The sequence below is a fragment of the Silurus meridionalis genome, chromosome 15, assembly GCF_014805685.1.
Source record: "Silurus meridionalis isolate SWU-2019-XX chromosome 15, ASM1480568v1, whole genome shotgun sequence".
Classification (NCBI taxonomy): Eukaryota; Metazoa; Chordata; class Actinopteri; order Siluriformes; family Siluridae; genus Silurus; species Silurus meridionalis.
Window position 1 is genome coordinate 8,183,420 of NC_060898.1, and position 19,211 is coordinate 8,202,630.

The window sequence follows — 19,211 nt, forward strand, 5'->3', positions numbered from 1 at the left end:
ATTTTAATAGCAACACCAGCAGTAGTACTTGAGTGCTTGTATGTGCCAGCCAATATAGAACCATACATATTATGTGAATCTATAAGCTTGTGAAGGTAATATTGTATTCACACAACCCTCCCGGACTTTTTCTCCACATTAAATATCATAAGGCATTTAATTATTATCCAGAAATGTATTTTGTATTTATACTAAGTTTAAATAAGACATTAAATTCACTACTAAACATATAGTATATGTATATAAAATGTCATCAGTCCACTAATTTTGTTGTAACTGTTCTAATGCAATACACACATCGTAATTAATTCAATCAAATGTAGAAAATGTGACCTTTTCACAAACTTATAAGTCTTGTATAACTATAGTGTTAAATAACTGTACCACAATCAAGCTTAATATGTACACTATTATGATATTGTCTTCAATTTAACACACAGCTAAAAAGAATAAAAAAAAGTTCAAAATAGCTGTTTGAAATGTTAAAATAAAGTTTTTACCTTGTGTCATTGCTACAAGTAAAGTCAATAGGATAGTCCTGGATGTATTTGCCATGGCTTCTGTTCAGTTATATCTTTCCCAAAGGGTTACTGAAGACTAAACAGTTCTCTCAGCGTCAGCCGTATTCATCCGCAAAAAAGAAGAAGAAAGAGTCAGACGTTCTACTTGTCTAAACATGCTGTGATGTCAGAATAAAAAAAAAAAATTCCCCCAAGTGTGCTCTCTCTCTCTCTCTCTCTCTCTCTCTCTCTCTCTCTCTCTTTTCTCAATAGCCAAAAACTACTGGCAACAAAATTCCTTAGCACTTACATAACCCAGTCCCTTTCCACATTTCCCTTTCCCATACCATTTTATCTGTTAATTAATTAATTAATTCATTCATTCATTCATTCATTCATTCATTTATTCATTTATTCATTTATTCATTTATTTATTTATTTATTTATAATATTTATTCTTATTGCATCTGTCAGTTAGCCTCACAATAATAGCAGTTGTGCATCTTTACATTATCTTTACCTTATTAGCATTAATGTTGACATTATACAGCGGATAAAAAAGTATTGAACGTCACAATTTTTCTCAGTAAATATATTTCTTAGGGTGCTATTGACATGAACTTTTTACCAGATGTTGGCAACAACCCATGTAATCCACAAATACAAAATAAATCAAACTATAGATGTCTATAAATGAACTAATGTGTAATAAAGTGAAATGAAACAGGGAAAAGCATTGAACATGATGTATTTATTGGTAATGTAAAGCCTCCTGTTTGGAGAGACTAGTTGCACATATTGCTCAGGTGTGATTTTGGTCTATTCTTCTACACAAACAATCATCAAATCTTTAATGTTCTGTGGCCTCTTTTATGAATCTTTTATGATCTTTAGTTCTTTCTATAGATTTTTTATTAGATTTAAGTCTTTGGCTGGACCATTCTAGCAGCTTTATTTTCTTTCTCTGAAATCAGTTGAGAGTTTCCTTGGCTGTGTGTTTGGGATCATCGTCTTGCTGAAATGTCCACCCTCATTTCATCATCATCCTGGTAGATGGCAGCAGATTTTTATCAAGAATCATATTTCCTTTAATTATATGAAGTATAACAGTATTGAATGCTTAAAAAAAAAAAAAACAGCCCCACACCATGATGTTCCCACCTCCAAACTTCACTGTTGGTATGGTGTTTTTGAGGGTAATGTGCAGTGCCATTTGTTCTCCAAACATGGTGTGTATTATGGCATACAAAGAGTACAATTTTGGTCTCATCTGACCAGACTATATTATTTCCAATATTTCACAGGCTTGTGCAAACTTTAAACAAGCTTCAACATGCTTTTTCTTTAGCAGTGGAGTCTTGCGTGGTGAGTGTGCATACAGGCCATAGCGGTTGAATGCATTACTTTTTGTTTTCTTTGAAACAATTGTACCTGATAATTTCAGGTCTTTCTGAAGCTCTCCACAAGTGGTCCTCAGCTCTTATACAACTCTTCTAATAATTTTTTTAATTCACCTGGTCATGGTCTCTTTATGGTGAAATGCTCTTTCCACTTCTGGATTTTGGCCCTAACAGTGCTCACTGGAACATTCAAAAGTTTAGAAATCCTACTGTAACCAATGCCATTAGTATGTTTTGCAACAATAATTTTGCAAAGGTCTTGAGAGAGCTCTTTGCTTTTACCCAACATGAGATGTTTCTTGTGTGACACCTTGATAATGGGAAACACCTTTATATAGGCCATCACTTGGGACTGAACCAGCTGATAGCTGGAGGGGGGGGCAGGATTGCGTTCTGATTACACAGGCTGTGTGTTTGGGATCATCGTCTTGCTGAAATGTCCACCCTCATTTCATCATCATCCTGGTAGATGGCAGCAGATTTTTATCAAGAATCATTCTTCCTTTAATTATATGAAGTATGACAGTATTTAATGCTTAAAAAAAAAAAAAAAAAAACAGCCCCACACCATGATGTTCCCACGCAGGATTGCGTTCTGATTACTGATTGATTTTAGCTGGTGTCTTGGCTTTCCATGCCTTTTTGCACCTCCCTTTCTTCATGTGTTCAATACTTTCCCCTGTGTCATTTCACATTATTACACATAACTTAATGGACATGCATGGTTTTATTTGTTTTGTATGTATGAAATGCATGGGTTGTTACCAACATCTGGTAAATATTTAATTTGAATAGCACCTTAGAAATATATGTTCTGAGGAAAATGGTGGTGTGTTCAATACTTATTTTACCCACTGTATGTATGTATGTATGTATGTATGTGTGTGTGTGTATATATATATATATATATATATATATATATATATATATATATATATATATATATATATATATATATATAAACAGTGAGGAAAATAAGGTGCATGTCCACTGTGAGAGACATAATCTAAAAAAAGAAAATCCAGAAATCACAATGTATGATTTTTTAACTATTTATTTGTATGATACAGCTGCAAATAAGTATTTGAACACCTGAGAAAGTCAATGTTAATATTTGGTACAGTAGCCTTTGTTTGCAATTACAGAGGTCAAACGTTTCCTGTAGTTTTTCACCAGATTTGCACACACTGCAGGAGGGATTTTGGCCCACTCCTCCACACAGATCTTCTCTAGATCAGTCAGGTTTCTGGCCTGTCACTGAGAAACACGGAGTTTGAGCTCCCTCCAAAGATTCTCTATTAGGTTTAGGTCTGGAGACTGGCTAGGCCACGCCAGAACCTTGATATGCTTCGTACAGAGCCACTCCTTGGTTATCCTGGCTGTGTGCTTCGGGTCATTGTCATGTTGGAAGACCCAGCCTCGACCCATCATGCTCTAACTGAGGGAAGGAGGTTGTTCCCCAAAATCTCGCAATACATGGCCCATAGCCCTTTCCAGCCTTGTGGAGGTGTACAATTTTGTCTCTAGTGTCTTTGGACAGCTCTTTGGTCTTGACCATGTTAGTAGTTGGATTCTTACTGATTGTATGGGGTGGACAGGTGTCTTTATGCAGCTAACGACCTCAAACAGGTGCATCTAATTTAGGATAATAAATGTAGTGGGGGTGGACATTTTGAAGGCAGACTAACAGGTCTTTGAGGGTCAGAATTCTAGCTGATAGACAGGTGTTCAAATACTTATTTGCAGCTGTATCATACAAATAAATAGTTTAAAAATCATATATTGTGATTCCTGGATTTTTTTTTGTTTATGTCTCTCACAGTGGACATGCACCTACGATGACAATTTCAGACCCTTCCATGATTTCTAAGTGGGAGAACTTGCAAAATAGCAGGGTGTTCAAATACTTATTTTCCTCACTGTATATATATATATATATATATATATATATATATATATATATATATATATATATATATATATAATCTTTATCTGTGTGTGACGCAGTAGTGTGGTTTCATCAATAGTGGCCTTGTGGTCTCATCAAGTTTTTATTTTTCCAGTTTTTAAGTCTGCATCATGTTTATAGAGCTGTTGTGTATTTTGCATCCTGCTAAGAGGCTTGCAATGACTCAGAGGTCAGACTGCTAAAGATAACATTCTTACTTGCTGTTCACATCTGCAGATGTGCATTTCATGAGAACAGCAAGTCAAATTTCAGAGACTCATTCAAACAAGAACCTCAGCTTTGTCAGGGTCTCAGTGGATCTAGATCACTGTGCAATGAGGCAGGGAAACACTATGAATGGGATGTCAGTCCAATGCAAGACAAAATACACACACATATATTCACACTCACATCCTGGAGTAAACCCACACACACACGCTTAAAGACCATGTGCAGAAAGTCCAGACAGACAGTAAGCCAAGGTCACGAACTAAGGCTGCTGTAATTGTGAGGCGCCGCTATCATTTCACTCTGTCTGATTTGAGCATTGCATATTTTACAAACTGTCCTCAACTTGTCAAAAAAACCCTCAGACATTTATATACTCAGTTACACAATTTATCATGGCAGTTTTTTATAATTATGTTTTGATTTGGTCTGACATTTGCATTATATTCAGTTATAATCCACCAACTCAACACGATTTTCTCAAATATTCAAATAAATGCGCATAAAAGTGTTACAAGTCATTTTACTGGTTTTATTCATTCTAAATAAATAGTTCAAATAAACGGTGCTACTGTTGAATAGCTGCACATAAGGAATTATTGGTAGTATTGTCAGTTCATTTCTACATTTACATTTTAAAATGGAGCAGCTACATTTTATTATTTATTTTTACATTACTTTATTATTGTTTTAACATTTATAGTAGTAAGACAAAAGCTTTAGTCTGCTTGTGTTTGTGAACATGACATTCTTTCTTTGGGTAAGAAGCCCCGGAGGGGGAGATGAATTTGTTTAAAATTAATTCTTAACAAGCTCTTCTGGGTCTGACTGGGCTTGTTAATGATCAACACAGTCCACCCTGCTCACTAAACCGTCACTGTGGATACGATGAAGCCGTAAACAACTTCACCTACAGCTTGAGCTCCTTTTGGATGCAACAGGAAATTAAACAATTATTGTTATTTTTTAAGGATGTATAAGTCATCATAAGAGGAGCCATGTGGCAGGATCTGTCTGAGGACATCATTGATGCCAGAGTCACATACTTTTCAGGCCACAAAGGAGAGGTAAGTGAAGGTCATATTATAAATAATAGATATATTACACTTTAAATGTGTATTTCTTAGTTTATTCATCTTTTTGCTGTTAAAATACAAGTTGATTATTATGCTACTAGACACCTAGACATAAAAACATCACAATGAAACATATGTTTAAAATAAAAACACTTCATTTTGAATACAGGTATTATTAGGCATTAGCATGTCATGGGGTGGTAATAAAGAGGCAAGGTAGGTATATAATAATAGGGTATATATTTAAAATGGTTATGTATATAAAATGGTTTCATTAGCAGAATATCATATTTATTTCTGGAGATATTAAATACAGTTAGGATACAACATGAGCAATAGTTTGAACTTCACAAAAACAGTGCGTGCTAAAAATCCTCAGTTGGTAATCTCACTTCAGTTGATAATCTCACTTGTACTTGAGACTTGTACCTAAGAACTGCTTCTGAATTCATAAAGACTATTACAATCATAATAAACATCTCAGTATATTCATAGAATAATGATTCAGGCGTCACTCATGAGGATAGCTTTTCTTTTTAGTCACTTTAAGTGTGCTTCCTCATATTGATTTTCCTTGCCTTTGTTGCATCCTACTTGTTCATTTGAAATTACAAATATACAATGAAATCAAAATCTAAATCTAAAATTGCATGACTGTCTATTGTTAAAAGCACTAAAACCAGACATAAAATGGAAAAGAACTTGAGAGAAAATAACTAAATTCTTTCACAGACACAATTTTGAAGGACAGGAATTGTTGAAATTGTTGCTGGTTATAACTGATATTATTATTATTATTATTATTATTATTATTATTATTATTGCAGGTAAACTGTTGCGCGTTCTCACCTGACTGTCAGCTCGTGCTCACATGCTCAGATGATGGCTGCCTTTACCTGTGGAAAGCATCTAATGGCAAGCTCATGGCCAAAATACGTGGTCATACAGGTTTGGATGTACAAGAATGTAATTTCTTTATTCCATACATCATGAGGTAGCTAAATGTCTTAAAGTACATTCACACATGCAAGAAATGTTTCGCTGCAAGATCTTACAAGATCTTACACATATCAACCTAACAACCAGCTAAGTCTAAAGACAGATAACATGTTTACTGCTGTCTCTACTCCTATTTCTTGTCACTTCACGGAGTCGCTCCATTTTTGCATCATTTTTGCATCATTTTATTAACTTTGTTGCATTGCTGCTCCCACAGCTGGTCACCAGAAGTTGCTGTCCCCCATGTTGCAAGAAACTCTTTTTGAATTTGAGTAGTCTCCCATTGATGTGAGTTGCTGCGATTTATGTGTAAACGTAACTAAACTGTGGTTTTTGATACTCAGGGCCAGTGAAATGCTGCACTTTTTCCAAGGATGGCTGTTTGTTCGCAAGTGTATCACACGATTGTACCGCTCGTGTCTGGCGCACATCCCCCATCCAGTGCATTCACATTTTGACAGGTTTGTTTGAATTCAAATATAACGACTTGGAAAAGTCACTCTGACCTCCTATTGACAAGAACATTAATTTTCTTACCTCCTGCTTTAGGGGCATATTAAGGTGGAAATGCCCCTAAATGAACATCATGCCACTAATGTGACATCAGGTGTTGATTTAAATAATCATATCTAGCTCATGTTTACTTAATTTACTATTGTAGCATTGTAAAAGCTTAAACATGCTGTTTTTTATAGTTTGCTCATTGGGATTAGCTTGCATTGAAATTTTATTCTGTTCAGAAATCTATTTTAAAACACTGGAGCTCAAAATAATTATTGTTAAGTGACATTTCTTGTTCAAAATTATTTTTTTTGAAAAATTAAAAACTATAAAATCTTGCTTGCATAAATGTTCAATTCCTTCTCATTCATATTTGGTCAAACAAACGTTTGCTGCAATAACAGCAGATAAATAAGACTTTTGGGGTACAGGTGTACTAACTTTGCACAAAATTAGAGATTTGCTCCAGGCTGTTCAGGTTGGTTAAGTGTTGCTTGTGGATTGCAATTTTTAATGAGTAGCATAATTTCTCATTAGGACTGAGATCAGGACTTTGACTGAGCGACTATAGGATATATATCATTTTATTCTCAAGCCATTTCTGTGCTGCTTTGACCTTGTGCTCAGTGTCACTGACCCTCCTAAGATTCAGTTTTTAGTTGGGTCACTCACATGCTTTCAGATGGCACTTAAGTAATTGCTTCTTTTCTGCCTGGCACCCACACAGGCCAACATTATACAGTGCTCTTGATATGATTTGACTTTTTGCACTGTTACGTCACTCCCAGCCACTGAACTCTGTTGCTTCTTCAAAGTGATTATTGGCCTCTCTGTGGCTTTCCTTCCTGTTGGAGTGCTTAGTTTTGATGAACAGCCTTTTTGGCAGTGCCTGGGTGGTGTGGTGCAGCTTCCATTTCCTGATTATTTATTCAATTGTGCTTTGGATATTATGTTATACTCTTTATTTAATCCATGCATCTCATTATTCTATTTTTAACTTCTGTGGAAAGCTCTTTGGTTCTTATTTTCATTCATATTCACAACCTGATCATTTATCCTTCGACAATGGGGTTTTTATCCTGAAAATGCGATGGCACCTTTAATGATGCACAGATGCCAATGATTTTGTTGAACTGTGTTTATGTTCAGGCAGCTTCCACATCACAGGGTTTAAAAACATGTGCAAGTAAGATATTTCAGTATTACATTTTTTTCAGCTGGTGTCTTGGCTTTCCATGCCTTTTTGCACCTCCCTTTCTTCATGTGTTTAATACTTTTTCCTGTGTCATTTCACATTATTACAGATAACTTAATTTATTGACATGCACAGTTTAATTTCTTTGAATGTATGAAATGCATGGGGATGTTTTGAAATATAAGTTTTGAGAAAAATGGTGATGTATTCAATACTTATTTTACCTGCTATATATATATATATATATATATATATATATATATATATATATATATATATATATATATATATATACACACAGTGTGGAAAATAAGTATTTGAACACCCTGCTATTTTGCTATTAGAAATCATGGAGGGGTCTAAAATTGTCATCGTAGGTGCATGTCCACTGTGAGAGACATAATCTAAAAAAAAAAAATCCAGAAATCACAATAAATGATTTTTAAACTATTTATTTGTATGATACAGCTGCAAATAAGTATTTGAACACCTGTCTATCAGCTAGAATTCTGACCCTCAAAGACCTGTTAGTCTGCCTTTAAAATGTCCACCTTCACTACATTTATTATCCTAAATTAGATGCACCTGTTTGAGGTCGTTAGCTGCATAAAGACACCTGTCCACCCCATACAATCAGTAAGAATCCAACTACTAACATGGCCAAGACCAAAGAGCTGTCCAAAGACACTAGAGACAAAATTGTACACCTCCACAAGGCTGGAAAGGGCTACGGGGAAATTGCCAAGCAGCTTGGTGAAAAAAGGTCCACTGTTGGAGCAATCATTAGAAAATGGAAGAAGCTAAACATGACTTTCAGTCTCCCTCGGACTGGGGCTCCATGCAAGATCTCACCTCGTGGGGTCTCAATGATCCTAAGGAAGGTGAGAAATCAGCCCAGAACTACACGGGAGGAGCTGGTCAATGACCTGAAAAGAGCTGGGACCACTGTTTCCAAGGTTACTGTTGGTAATACACTTAGACGTCATGGTTTGAAATCATGCATGGCACAGAAGCTTCCCCTGCTTAAACCAGCACATGTCCAGGCACGTCTTAAGTTTGCCAATGACCATTTGGATCAGGGGTGGCCAACCCCCGGCTCGCGAGCCGCATGCGGCTCTTTGGCTGGTTTCATGCGGCTCTTAAGTTCCTTTCGAAGTTTGTGTGTGTTTGTTTTTTAATGTGCGTGTTCGCTTTGCTTGAGTTCAATACGGTATTTTTAAGACTTAAATGAGCTTGCCCCTACTGGGAAACTTTATATATTAGACCTTGGCATGAGGCCAATCATAAATTACAGGGATGCACCGATAATTTTCGGAAATACCTAAATCACCGAAACAACACGGCAGAAACACAACTGTAATGACGCAATAAAAAAGCGCAGCCAGCACACGGTTATCTGTGAAGATAAGAGCCAACATGTCTGCGGTGTGCGGATAGCGATTTGCAAAACATGCAATGCTGAAATTTCTAGAGGGGGTGTATCTGCAAAGAGTTTCTCCAAGTCGGGTTTATCACCTGAAATCCAAACATCCCGATTGCCTTCTAAATATGAGAAGAACGCGGCGCAGAAAAGTAAAGTCAATCCGAGCATGCGCATTCCGTCTGTAGAGGACGTTTTTGAAAAGGCGGGAAAGTTTTCCAGTGATGGTGTTAAGGCAAAAGGCATAACACAAAAAATTATGGATTTCATTGCCTTTTGAATTGAATTTTCATTTTGGTGCATCCCTAAAATATTATCGTTGGTGTGGCCCTCTGACACAATTCAGGTTTCTCATGTGGCCCCTTGTAAAAATTAATTGCCCACCCCTGCGGTATATTCATCTCACGCACATGCGCATTTGACGAAAATACTGTATTGAACGCAAGCGAAGTGAACATGCACATAAAAAAAACACAAACAAAGTCTGTGTTTTCTACCCTTAAACACGTGAAATCAAAGCATCGATCTGACACACATGTGAAAGAATTGCTTCGAGTGGCAACAACAGAATACGAGGCAGATTTGAAGGGGATTGTTCAAGGCAAGGAATGCCAAAAGTCCCACTAAGTAACATGCATAGTAAAAGAAAAACGCTATTGTAAATTATTATATTTTTGTTTGTGGACTTGGTTAAACAGAGTTTGTGTGTGTGAGTGCAGTGTTCATTGTTGAAAATGACTGTCCTGTGGTCTTAGAACTGTAGGAGTCAATTTCTGTCATTATGTTGTTGTGTGACATTTACAATAAATCTGGCTGAGCAGAGGTGTGTGTGTGTGTGTGTGTGTGTGTGTGTGTGTGTGTGTGTGTGTGTGTGTGTGTGTGTTTGTGTCTGTTTGTGTGTAAGCGGAAGGATGGGTAATGTTCATGTGTGCCCATGTGTATGATGTGGCTCTTTGCGGTAACACAGTCAAAAATGTGGCTCTCGGTCTCTGACTGTTGGCCACCCCTGATTTGGATGATTCAGAGGAGTCATGGGAGAAAGTCATGAGGTCAGATGAGACCAAAATAGAACTTTTGGGTCATAATTCCACTAAACGTGTTTGGAGGAAGAAGAATGATGAGTAAAATCCCAAGAACACTATCCCTACTGTGAAGCATGGGGGTGGTAGCATCATGCTTTGGGGGTGTTTTTCTGCACATGGGACTGGGCGACTGCACTGTATTAAGGAGAGGATGACCGGGGCCATGTATTGCGAGATTTTGGGGAACAACCTCCTTCCCTCAGTTAGAGCATTGAAGATGGGTTGAGGCTGTTTCTTTCAACATGACAATGACCCGAAGCACACAGCCAGGATAACCAAGGAGTGGCTCTGTACGAAGCATATCAAGGTTCTGGCGTGGCCTAGCCAGTCTCCAGACCTAAACCCAATAGAGTGGGTTTCTGCAGTGTGTGCAAACCTGGTGAAAAACTACAGGAAACGTTTGACCTCTGTAATTGCAAACAAAGGCTACTGTACCAAATATTAACATTGACTTTCTCAGGTGTTTAAATACTTATTTGCAGCTGTATACATACAAATAAATAGTTAAAAAATCATACATTGTGATTTCTGGATTTTTTTTTTTAGATTAAGTCTCTCATAGTGGACATGCACCTACGATCACAATTTCAGACCCCTCCATGATTTCTAAGTGGGAGAACTTGCAAAATAGCAGGGTGTTCAAATACTTATTTTCCTCACTGTATATACACATCTGTGTGTGACTCAGTAGTGGCCTTGTGGTCTCATCAAGTTTTATTTTTCCAGTTTTTAAGTCTGCATCATCCATGTGTTTATAGAGCTATTGTGTATTTTGCATCCTGCTAAGAGGCTTGCAATGACACAGAGGTCAAACAGCTAAATAATTTTTTTTTTTTACAAAATATTTACTTATAAAAAAAACCAATGTTACCTTAGAATAATTTATTTTGAGTTTTAGTTTTTCAAAATAAAATATTGAACAGAATAATAAACGCACCATTTATAGTTTAGTCAAATAAAATAATTAGTAATTTCCTTGCCACAGTCTCCACTGCCTTGCTCATTAGGGATAAACTTTGGAGCATAAGCACTGATGACATTTATAATCACCCCTTTAACTTCCAGCTTCATGTTCATCACCCTATCAGAAACTCTCTTCACCTCCACTACACTCTTACTGTACTCTTCCTCCAGGATCACCCCTACATCATTTCTCTTTCCATACACACCATGAAAAAACAGTTTAAACTCCCTCCAATATTCCTGGTCTTACTCCCTTTCCACTTGGTCTCCTGAACACACAACATGTCTACCTTTCTCCTCTACATCACATCAGCTACCTTTACCATTCATTGTAGCAAAATTGAAATAACAACCCTAATCTCCACTCTCCTCCACTTCTCCTTTCCCAGCTGTCTCTGTAGATGTATTGCTCCTCTCCTTCTGTTAATAGGAGTTAATGGGAAAGTAGCAAATGGATAATCAAAAGTCTTAGAAATGATTAAGCATCGTGATCATTTGCACACCTGAACATTACAAGAAAAATTATCTTTTTCAAGACAGATAAGACCTAGTGAAGTGTTATAAAATATAGAAAATCAATTAAATGAAATGTATGTAAATAAATGAAAATGAATTGAAAATAATTGATTAGCAGTATAGTGCAGTATATAATTGATATCGATATAAAAATACCTCCATGAATACACTATAATTTATTTACTGCATACATTAAAATGTGCAATTTTACAAAATTCATTGGCAGGATTGTCATTAATTAAGTTATCATTCTGTACAGTTTATGTATTCACTTAAATAATGGTACATTTTCCTGAAATGTACTGAATTAAAAAAAAATGTTTTAAAGTTACTTAGGTACACTATTTTTTTTTATTGGAAAAAAGTTTATGGAGGACGAAAAATGACTTTATGTACATGCATTAATGAATATATGAATAAATGTGTACATAAATAAACTTTTTTATCAGAAATAGCTAAAAGTATATATATTATACTTTATACTAACGCTAAGACATTGTTATCCTCAATAACAGCTAACTTGAGTGATGAATAAAGCTAAGTAGTATTATTTCATGACAATTCAAAATATGAAAAAATTGTTTTATACTTTAATTTTCCTCACAGATATATATTATATTAATATAAAGAAAGGGAAAGAAATGTGCTTTATACTTGTCACATGTACATTACATCACAGTGAAATTCTTTCTTCACGCATCTCACAACATTACCAGATAGTTTTTTTTTTTCTAACTGTAAAAGTCCATAACCCAACTGTGTTGTCATTTTTACCCACAAGTTTGGGTTTGAAAAGTTTATGAGTTTATAAGGGCTGTGTCATTCTTAAGCCCTGATATGATGTTATTAATATGATTTACAATCACAATATCAATTAGCCAACAAGACCATCATAATAATTACTCATGTTTATTTATGTAGATTTATGTTATATTATAATGAAATTATGCACCTTATTAAGAAACCCATATTAACCAATGGTTATTGTTCAGGTCACTTGCGAAGTGTTGAGACGGTGGCTTTCAGTCCTGATGGCCGAAACCTTGTATCAGGGGGGTGGGACAACACTGTACTTCTCTGGGACATCCAGGTGAGTTCTGTGTATATGATACTTCTATAGTGGTTATCATTTTTTAACATGTTGCTGTTTATATCTAATGAAAAAATAAATAAACATAAAATGCTTTAATAAGGTGATAAGCCAAATATATTTCATGCTTGTGGGCTATTGGTTTAATTGGCCTGGTTAAGAGACATAGTCAAAGAAAACTTGTTGTTTTATGCACTAATTAATATTGTGTTTTGTAATTGTGCAGACTGGGCTCAAAGTGAGACAGTTTAATGGTCACAGTGCTGCTGTTCAGAGCAGTGCAATCTCCACAGATTCACAGTACCTGGTATTTACACACACACACACACACACACACACACACACACACACACACACACACACACACACAAACAAACACACAAAAAATAGATAAAAGTATTTTATAAAAGTATTTTCGAGACATTTGTGGTTCTTTCCCAAATTGTTACAACAAAGTTAGAGGTACACAATTGTATAGGATGACTTTGGATGTGGTAGCATTACATTTTCCCTTCAAAAACCTGTTCCAGATTGAAAATGCCCCTGTGTACAAATCCAGGATGCAGGCAGGTATGGTTTACATGGGTTTGATTGGAAGATCTTGAGTGGCCTGCTAGGAAAATCCTATTAAACAACTTTGGGATGAACTGGAATGCTGACTGCAAACCAGGCTTCCTCATCCTACATCAGTACCTGACTTTACTAACACCTTTGAGGATGAATTAGACCAACAAACACACTCCAAAATCTAGTGAAGCTGTATGGAGATTATGGTGTGTAATAATGGTATGTTCAAAAAGCACATTAGAATCTTATGGTTATCTTAAAAGGATACATTTATAGTTGATAAACTTGCATGCAATAAAATTACAGGCAACAGCATTTTTAAATTCATAATTTATAACCTATTTATCTCTGCTTTAGGATAATGTCTATTGTTAAAATGCCAAACAAATAAAACTAAATAAATTTTAATTAAAATAGTTACAGGCACCTACAAATGTGTGTTTATATTTTGTACACATATACTGTACATACATTTATCAAAGCAGCAAAAAGAAAATGTTTGAATTAAAAAGCTGCAGTTACAATGTAGGTTATTGTCCTCATTTAACTTAATGTATTCAGTTCGATTTGACCATTTCAAAATTCTATTTCTGCATTAAGTACACATAATGAAGGCAATAAAGTTCATAACAAATAGTTCAGCTAGATAGTCTAGCTAATGTTATTTAAAGAGAGTAAATAGCATTTGTATTGTATTTAAATATTTGTATTTTTAGACAAATCCTTTCATGTATGTATAATGATGAAGACTATGTGTGTTGTGACCCCAGGCGACAGGCTCATGGGATCACAGTGTGAAAGTATGGAGTCTCAGTAACGATAAAGAGGTTGTGACCTTAACAGGACATTCAGGAAATGTGTCCTGCCTCTGCTTCTCCACAACGGGGATGTTGGTCAGTTTATCTAATAATTCAAAAACGTGTGTTTGTGTACATGATACATTATAAAACAGCAGCAGGCATACACAGACCCCATTACTACTTTACAAACTATTTGAAAATCTGGTACTCAAATGCTGTAAAATATAGTGGAAGCTGTTTCCTACTTATGTTTAATGACTGGCCCCAAGTGTGGGGGCAACGTCATACAACCAAAGACATACTGAAATCCACTGCGGGTTGGTAGCATATGCTTTTATGCTGATCATTGTAACTATTCTGGTCTGTACGAAATAAACTAGAACCATTATGTGTTCACTTCCTGTTTTTTAATATAGAAAGACAACATGTCATGGACAGGCAGGAACACACTTGCTACATTATCATTTATTCAACATCTTTTTATCTTCAACAACTCTTCTCTATCAACTAATACATGTTTTCAGTTCAGCATTATATTACGTTTAAAACCCTGTGATGAAGTGATGTTTGTGTTAGTAATGAAATGATTATCTGCAGTAAAATGTTGGGTGTGATCATGTGCTTCAGGCATCCGGGTCATGGGATGGATCAGTGCGCGTGTGGTCACTGCAAAGACACGAGTGTGTGTTCGTGCTGGCTGTGGGTGAGCGCGTGTGGGTGAGATGTGTGACTTTCTGTGAAAACGGCACATTATTAGCAACCACTGCTGAAGGAGAAAAGGTTTGAGCTTATAACCACACCCACACCCACACCCAAACACAAACAGTGAAGAAATATCTGTAAATTCAAAAAAAATAAAAATTACATGTACATAAGTATTTAGACCCATTACTTAGTACTTAGTTAAACCACTGTTGGCAACAATTACAGCTTTAAGACCTTTTGGGTATGATACAACAAGCTTTGCACACCTGGAGTGGGGGATTTTATGCGATTCTTCATGGTGAATCCTCTCAAGCTGGGTTGGGTTGGATAGAGACTGTGGGTAAACAGCCACTTTCCTGTTCAATAGGGTTCAAGTCAGGGCTCTGATAAACCACTCCAGGACATTCACAAAGTCGTCTGTAAGCCACTGGGTTGTCTTGCGTGTTTAGGGTCATTGTCATGTAGGCACAAGGTCTTGAGTGCAGTGGAACAGGTTTTAAGTGAGGATATATTTATGTACTTTGCTAAATTCAGCTTTCCCTCAACCCTGATCAAAAACACAACATGATGGTGCCCCTGTCATGCTTCACTGTTTGGATGATTTTGGGCAGGTGATGAGCGGTGCCTGATTTCCAATTATAATTGAGTCCAAACAGTTCAGTCTTGGTTTTATCAGATCAGAGAATCTTTTTCCTCGCAGTCTGTCAATCCTTCAGCGGGCTTCCAAGGGTTTTGCGCCAATGGGAAGCTTCCGTCTAGCCAATCTGCCATAAAGCGGAGTTGAAGGTTCCCCTGATCTGTGCCTGGGCCAACAATCCTGTATCTGAGCTCTGCAAGCAGTTCCTTTGACCCAGCCCAGTCTCACGGCATTTCATGATATAGTCAAGAAATGTAATCTATTAATTTGTGTTCATAGACACAAATTTCCCTATTATTCCATGACACTGATGTGTCATGTTTATGTAATGTAATTTAATAGGAAGTATTTTCAGTGCCTTTACCAAAGTTTTCTTTCTGCCACTGGATACCTCAGATGCTATATTGTTTTATTAAATAGATTTTTTAATCTTTAAGCACTATTACTTAACATTTAAGCAGGAGACTTTACCCTTGTTTTTATTGCTTTATATTCAATAAGCTACTTGCTATTTTAAACCATCCTCAGTAGTTCCTTCCAGTCAAGATACAGGAACTGGGAGGCACCTGAGCTAATTTTCAAGTGTTGTTGCAAAAGATTTAAATACTTGTGTACATAAAAAAAATTACAATAATAATACAGACATTTCTAGAATTTTATTTTCACTTTCCCATTATGGGGTACTATGTAAGTGTAGTATCAGGCTGCTACATAATAGAATTGGCAAAATTAAAGGGGTCTGAATACTTTCTAATGAATCGTATATAATGTTTCTTACTCTTACAGGTTAAAATCTGGGACATGGCAGATGGCAAGTGTATAAAATGTTTATATGTAAGTGGTTCACTGTTTAGGTTTGTCGTGTGCATAGAAAGCCACTGTGTATGTGTGTGTGTGTGTGAGTGAAAGAGAGAGAGAGAGAGAGAGAGAGAGAGAGAGAGAGAGAGAGAGAGAGAGAGAGAGAGACTAAACAGTGTGTGTGTGTGTGTGTGTGTGTGTGTGTGTGTGTGAGTGAAAGAGAGAGAGAGAGAGAGAGAGAGAGAGAGGAGAGAGAGAGAGAGAGAGAGAGAGAGAGAGAGAGAGAAAGAGACTAAACTGTGTGTGTGTGTGTGTGTGTGTGTGTGTGTGTGTGTGTGAGTGAGTGAAAGAGAGAGAGCGAGAGAGAGAAAGAGAGAGAGAGAGAGAGAGAGAGAAAGAAAAGACTGAACTGTGTGTGTAAAGAGAGAGATAGAGAGAGAGAGAGAGAGAGAGAGAGAGAGAGAGAGAGAGAGAGAGAGAGAGAAAGAGACTAAACTGTGTGTGTGAGTGAAAGAGAGAGAGCGAGAGAGAGAGGGAAAGAAAAAGACTGAACTGTGTGTGTGTGTATGATGTAGGGGCATAAGGATTCAGCATACGGGTGTGTATTTACCCCTAGCGGGGCCCTTATCACTAGTGGCTCTGACCTGCTAGACCTGGGTGAAGAGGAGGACAGTGATGATGAGGATAAAAACAAGAAGCGACTTGAAAGACACAACAAACTAAAGGTTACACACTGTAAACTAATTTGGAAAGTAGGAAGCTGACAACATTACTGTATAACCAGTTATATTTTTTGTAATAAATCTTGATGTGTTATATAGAAGACATTGTGTTTTGTTGTCTCCTTTTATTGAATAGATTAGATCAAACATTCTGCACAGTCAGACTTTGTTTTGTTAATGCTAGTTTCTGACACCAATATAATCTTTTTAAAATAAATGTTATAAAAATAACAATACAAAGCAAATGCTATTAAGGGTTTAAAATTAAAGTATGATGTTCTTGTGAGAATAAAACGGCATATGGCCCTTCACAGAACAACTTTTGGGCATCTCTATTAGTAATTAATTCATATTAATTACTTGTATTAAAAGTTGTGTAATGAGATCAAGATTTTATACCGATGACTGTATACAGTTGGGTCCATTCATTTTATATTCGTATACCACCAAAATGGATTTGCAGTGAATGTATTGATGTTTTGAATGTAAATATTATAAAATATGTGTCCTACATGTGGACCTACATGTATACAGCAGGACAAGAATTCTAACGTGAATTTAAAATGTCTCTGCTTCCATCTAGTGGCTAGCTGCAGTACTATTTCTATGTAATAAAGCAAAGCAAGCTAAAGACAAAAAAGCAGTATTTCATACAAATTTACGATTTACTGTATTCACTGAGAAAAGAAAAAAAGAAAATCTAACACATTACCTTGTAAATTACTTTTTAATCACCAACAAGATGCCAACATCTTGCCTTTAATCACTGAAGTCAGATTGGATCAATTTCTCAGACCAAGTCAACAACAATAGTTTGGTTACTTTTAATAGTTTGGCTAGACAGGTTCATTGCTTCAGACAAGTCTGCAAAGAAGGCTCAAACAGTTGAGGCAAACTCTACATTTAAAGGAAGTTGGTCAGCAGGCTGCCCCCAAAACTAGCTAAAGAAGCAGATGTGTCTTGTTACTGTACCTTCTCAGGTTCTATGGTACACACAAGCCACAGACAAAGCAAATTTGGGCCATGATTCTGAATCAGGACACAGCATGCACTTTTGTTACAGCACAATTTTGTAAAATTGTCAAAAATAGTGCCTTCATAGTTTGTGTTATAAAATAGTACATATCAAAAAATTAGCTAGAGATTAAATATCAAACTTTATCCTGCATGTTTAGTATATTATATTCTCACATTAATTTTCCTTGATCTAAGTGTAATATGCTAGAGCTCCTTAGCAGTTGAGGATTAAGGACCTTGCTAAGGATTTGAACTCATCCGTCCCCTCAGAACTACTACCCAGGACCACTTGCCAGTTCTTGAGTTTAAGATTTTTACACAACCTGTTAAACTCTTGATAGTTAATGGTGTTATATTTAGGGGTTTAAGCACCAAGAGTACTGAAATCCTAGCTTTTGCATATACTTTCTCTGTGAATTGCACAGACTAAACCATATCTGGTAGAGATGTAACAAGAAAAAGCAAGCAATTTCTTTGTGTGTTCCTAATACAAACTTTACATCATAATCAGATCCACCTATGTGCAAAATACGTCTGGATATTTTAAACAGTATTAAAACATGCAGCAGTCTAATCCTTAATACCTAAAATCAGATTACTAATCAATTCTTAAACAATACTGCCACCATTTCCAATCAGTTCTAGTAGAAAATAACTTGTTTTACGTAGCTTGGTTGTAGGGATTCACACAAAACAAGCTGAGTACATGATTTTATGCAGGTTTGAAAAGATTGGGCTTGGGTAATCAGCATCTCTAGATGGTGTTTCTTTATCAGTGTGTATAGCAGTCAATGATCTTGGTGTGATTATTGACCCTAGTCTTTCCTTTGAGGCTCACATGAATATTATTACCAGGATCACCTTCTTTCACCTTAGAAATATTACTAAAATGAGAAATATGTCGTTACAGGACACTGAAAAACTAGTTCATGCTTTGTTACATCTAGATTAGACTACTGAAATTTTTTACTGTCTGGGTGTTCGAGTAAGTGCAGAAATAAGCTTAAGTCAGTTCAGAATGCAGCAGCAAAAGTCCTCACTAGAGCT

The 19,211-nt window shown here is 36.2% G+C and overlaps 2 protein-coding genes across 2 annotated transcripts in view; one reads left to right on the forward strand and one right to left on the reverse strand.

The window, feature by feature from the left end:
- Positions 1 to 693, reverse strand: part of LOC124398279 (proteinase-activated receptor 3) — a 2,855-nt gene extending 2,162 nt beyond the window's left edge. The window contains exon 1 of the mRNA XM_046868378.1: positions 501 to 693. Coding sequence (XP_046724334.1) covers positions 501 to 555 — 55 coding nt within the window. The 5' untranslated portion in view covers positions 556 to 693. The remainder of the gene's footprint in view (positions 1 to 500) is intronic.
- wdr38 (WD repeat domain 38) overlaps positions 1 to 17,223 on the forward strand; it is a 22,738-nt gene extending 5,515 nt beyond the window's left edge. Inside the window, exons 2-10 of the mRNA XM_046868380.1 lie at positions 5,048 to 5,143; positions 5,980 to 6,100; positions 6,496 to 6,612; positions 12,821 to 12,918; positions 13,145 to 13,225; positions 14,256 to 14,378; positions 14,913 to 15,065; positions 16,414 to 16,461; positions 17,001 to 17,223. Of these exons, the coding sequence (XP_046724336.1) occupies positions 5,075 to 5,143; positions 5,980 to 6,100; positions 6,496 to 6,612; positions 12,821 to 12,918; positions 13,145 to 13,225; positions 14,256 to 14,378; positions 14,913 to 15,065; positions 16,414 to 16,461; positions 17,001 to 17,189 (999 nt within the window). The 5' untranslated portion in view covers positions 5,048 to 5,074 and the 3' untranslated portion in view covers positions 17,190 to 17,223. The remainder of the gene's footprint in view (positions 1 to 5,047; positions 5,144 to 5,979; positions 6,101 to 6,495; positions 6,613 to 12,820; positions 12,919 to 13,144; positions 13,226 to 14,255; positions 14,379 to 14,912; positions 15,066 to 16,413; positions 16,462 to 17,000) is intronic.
- Positions 17,224 to 19,211: the final 1,988 nt, after the last annotated feature.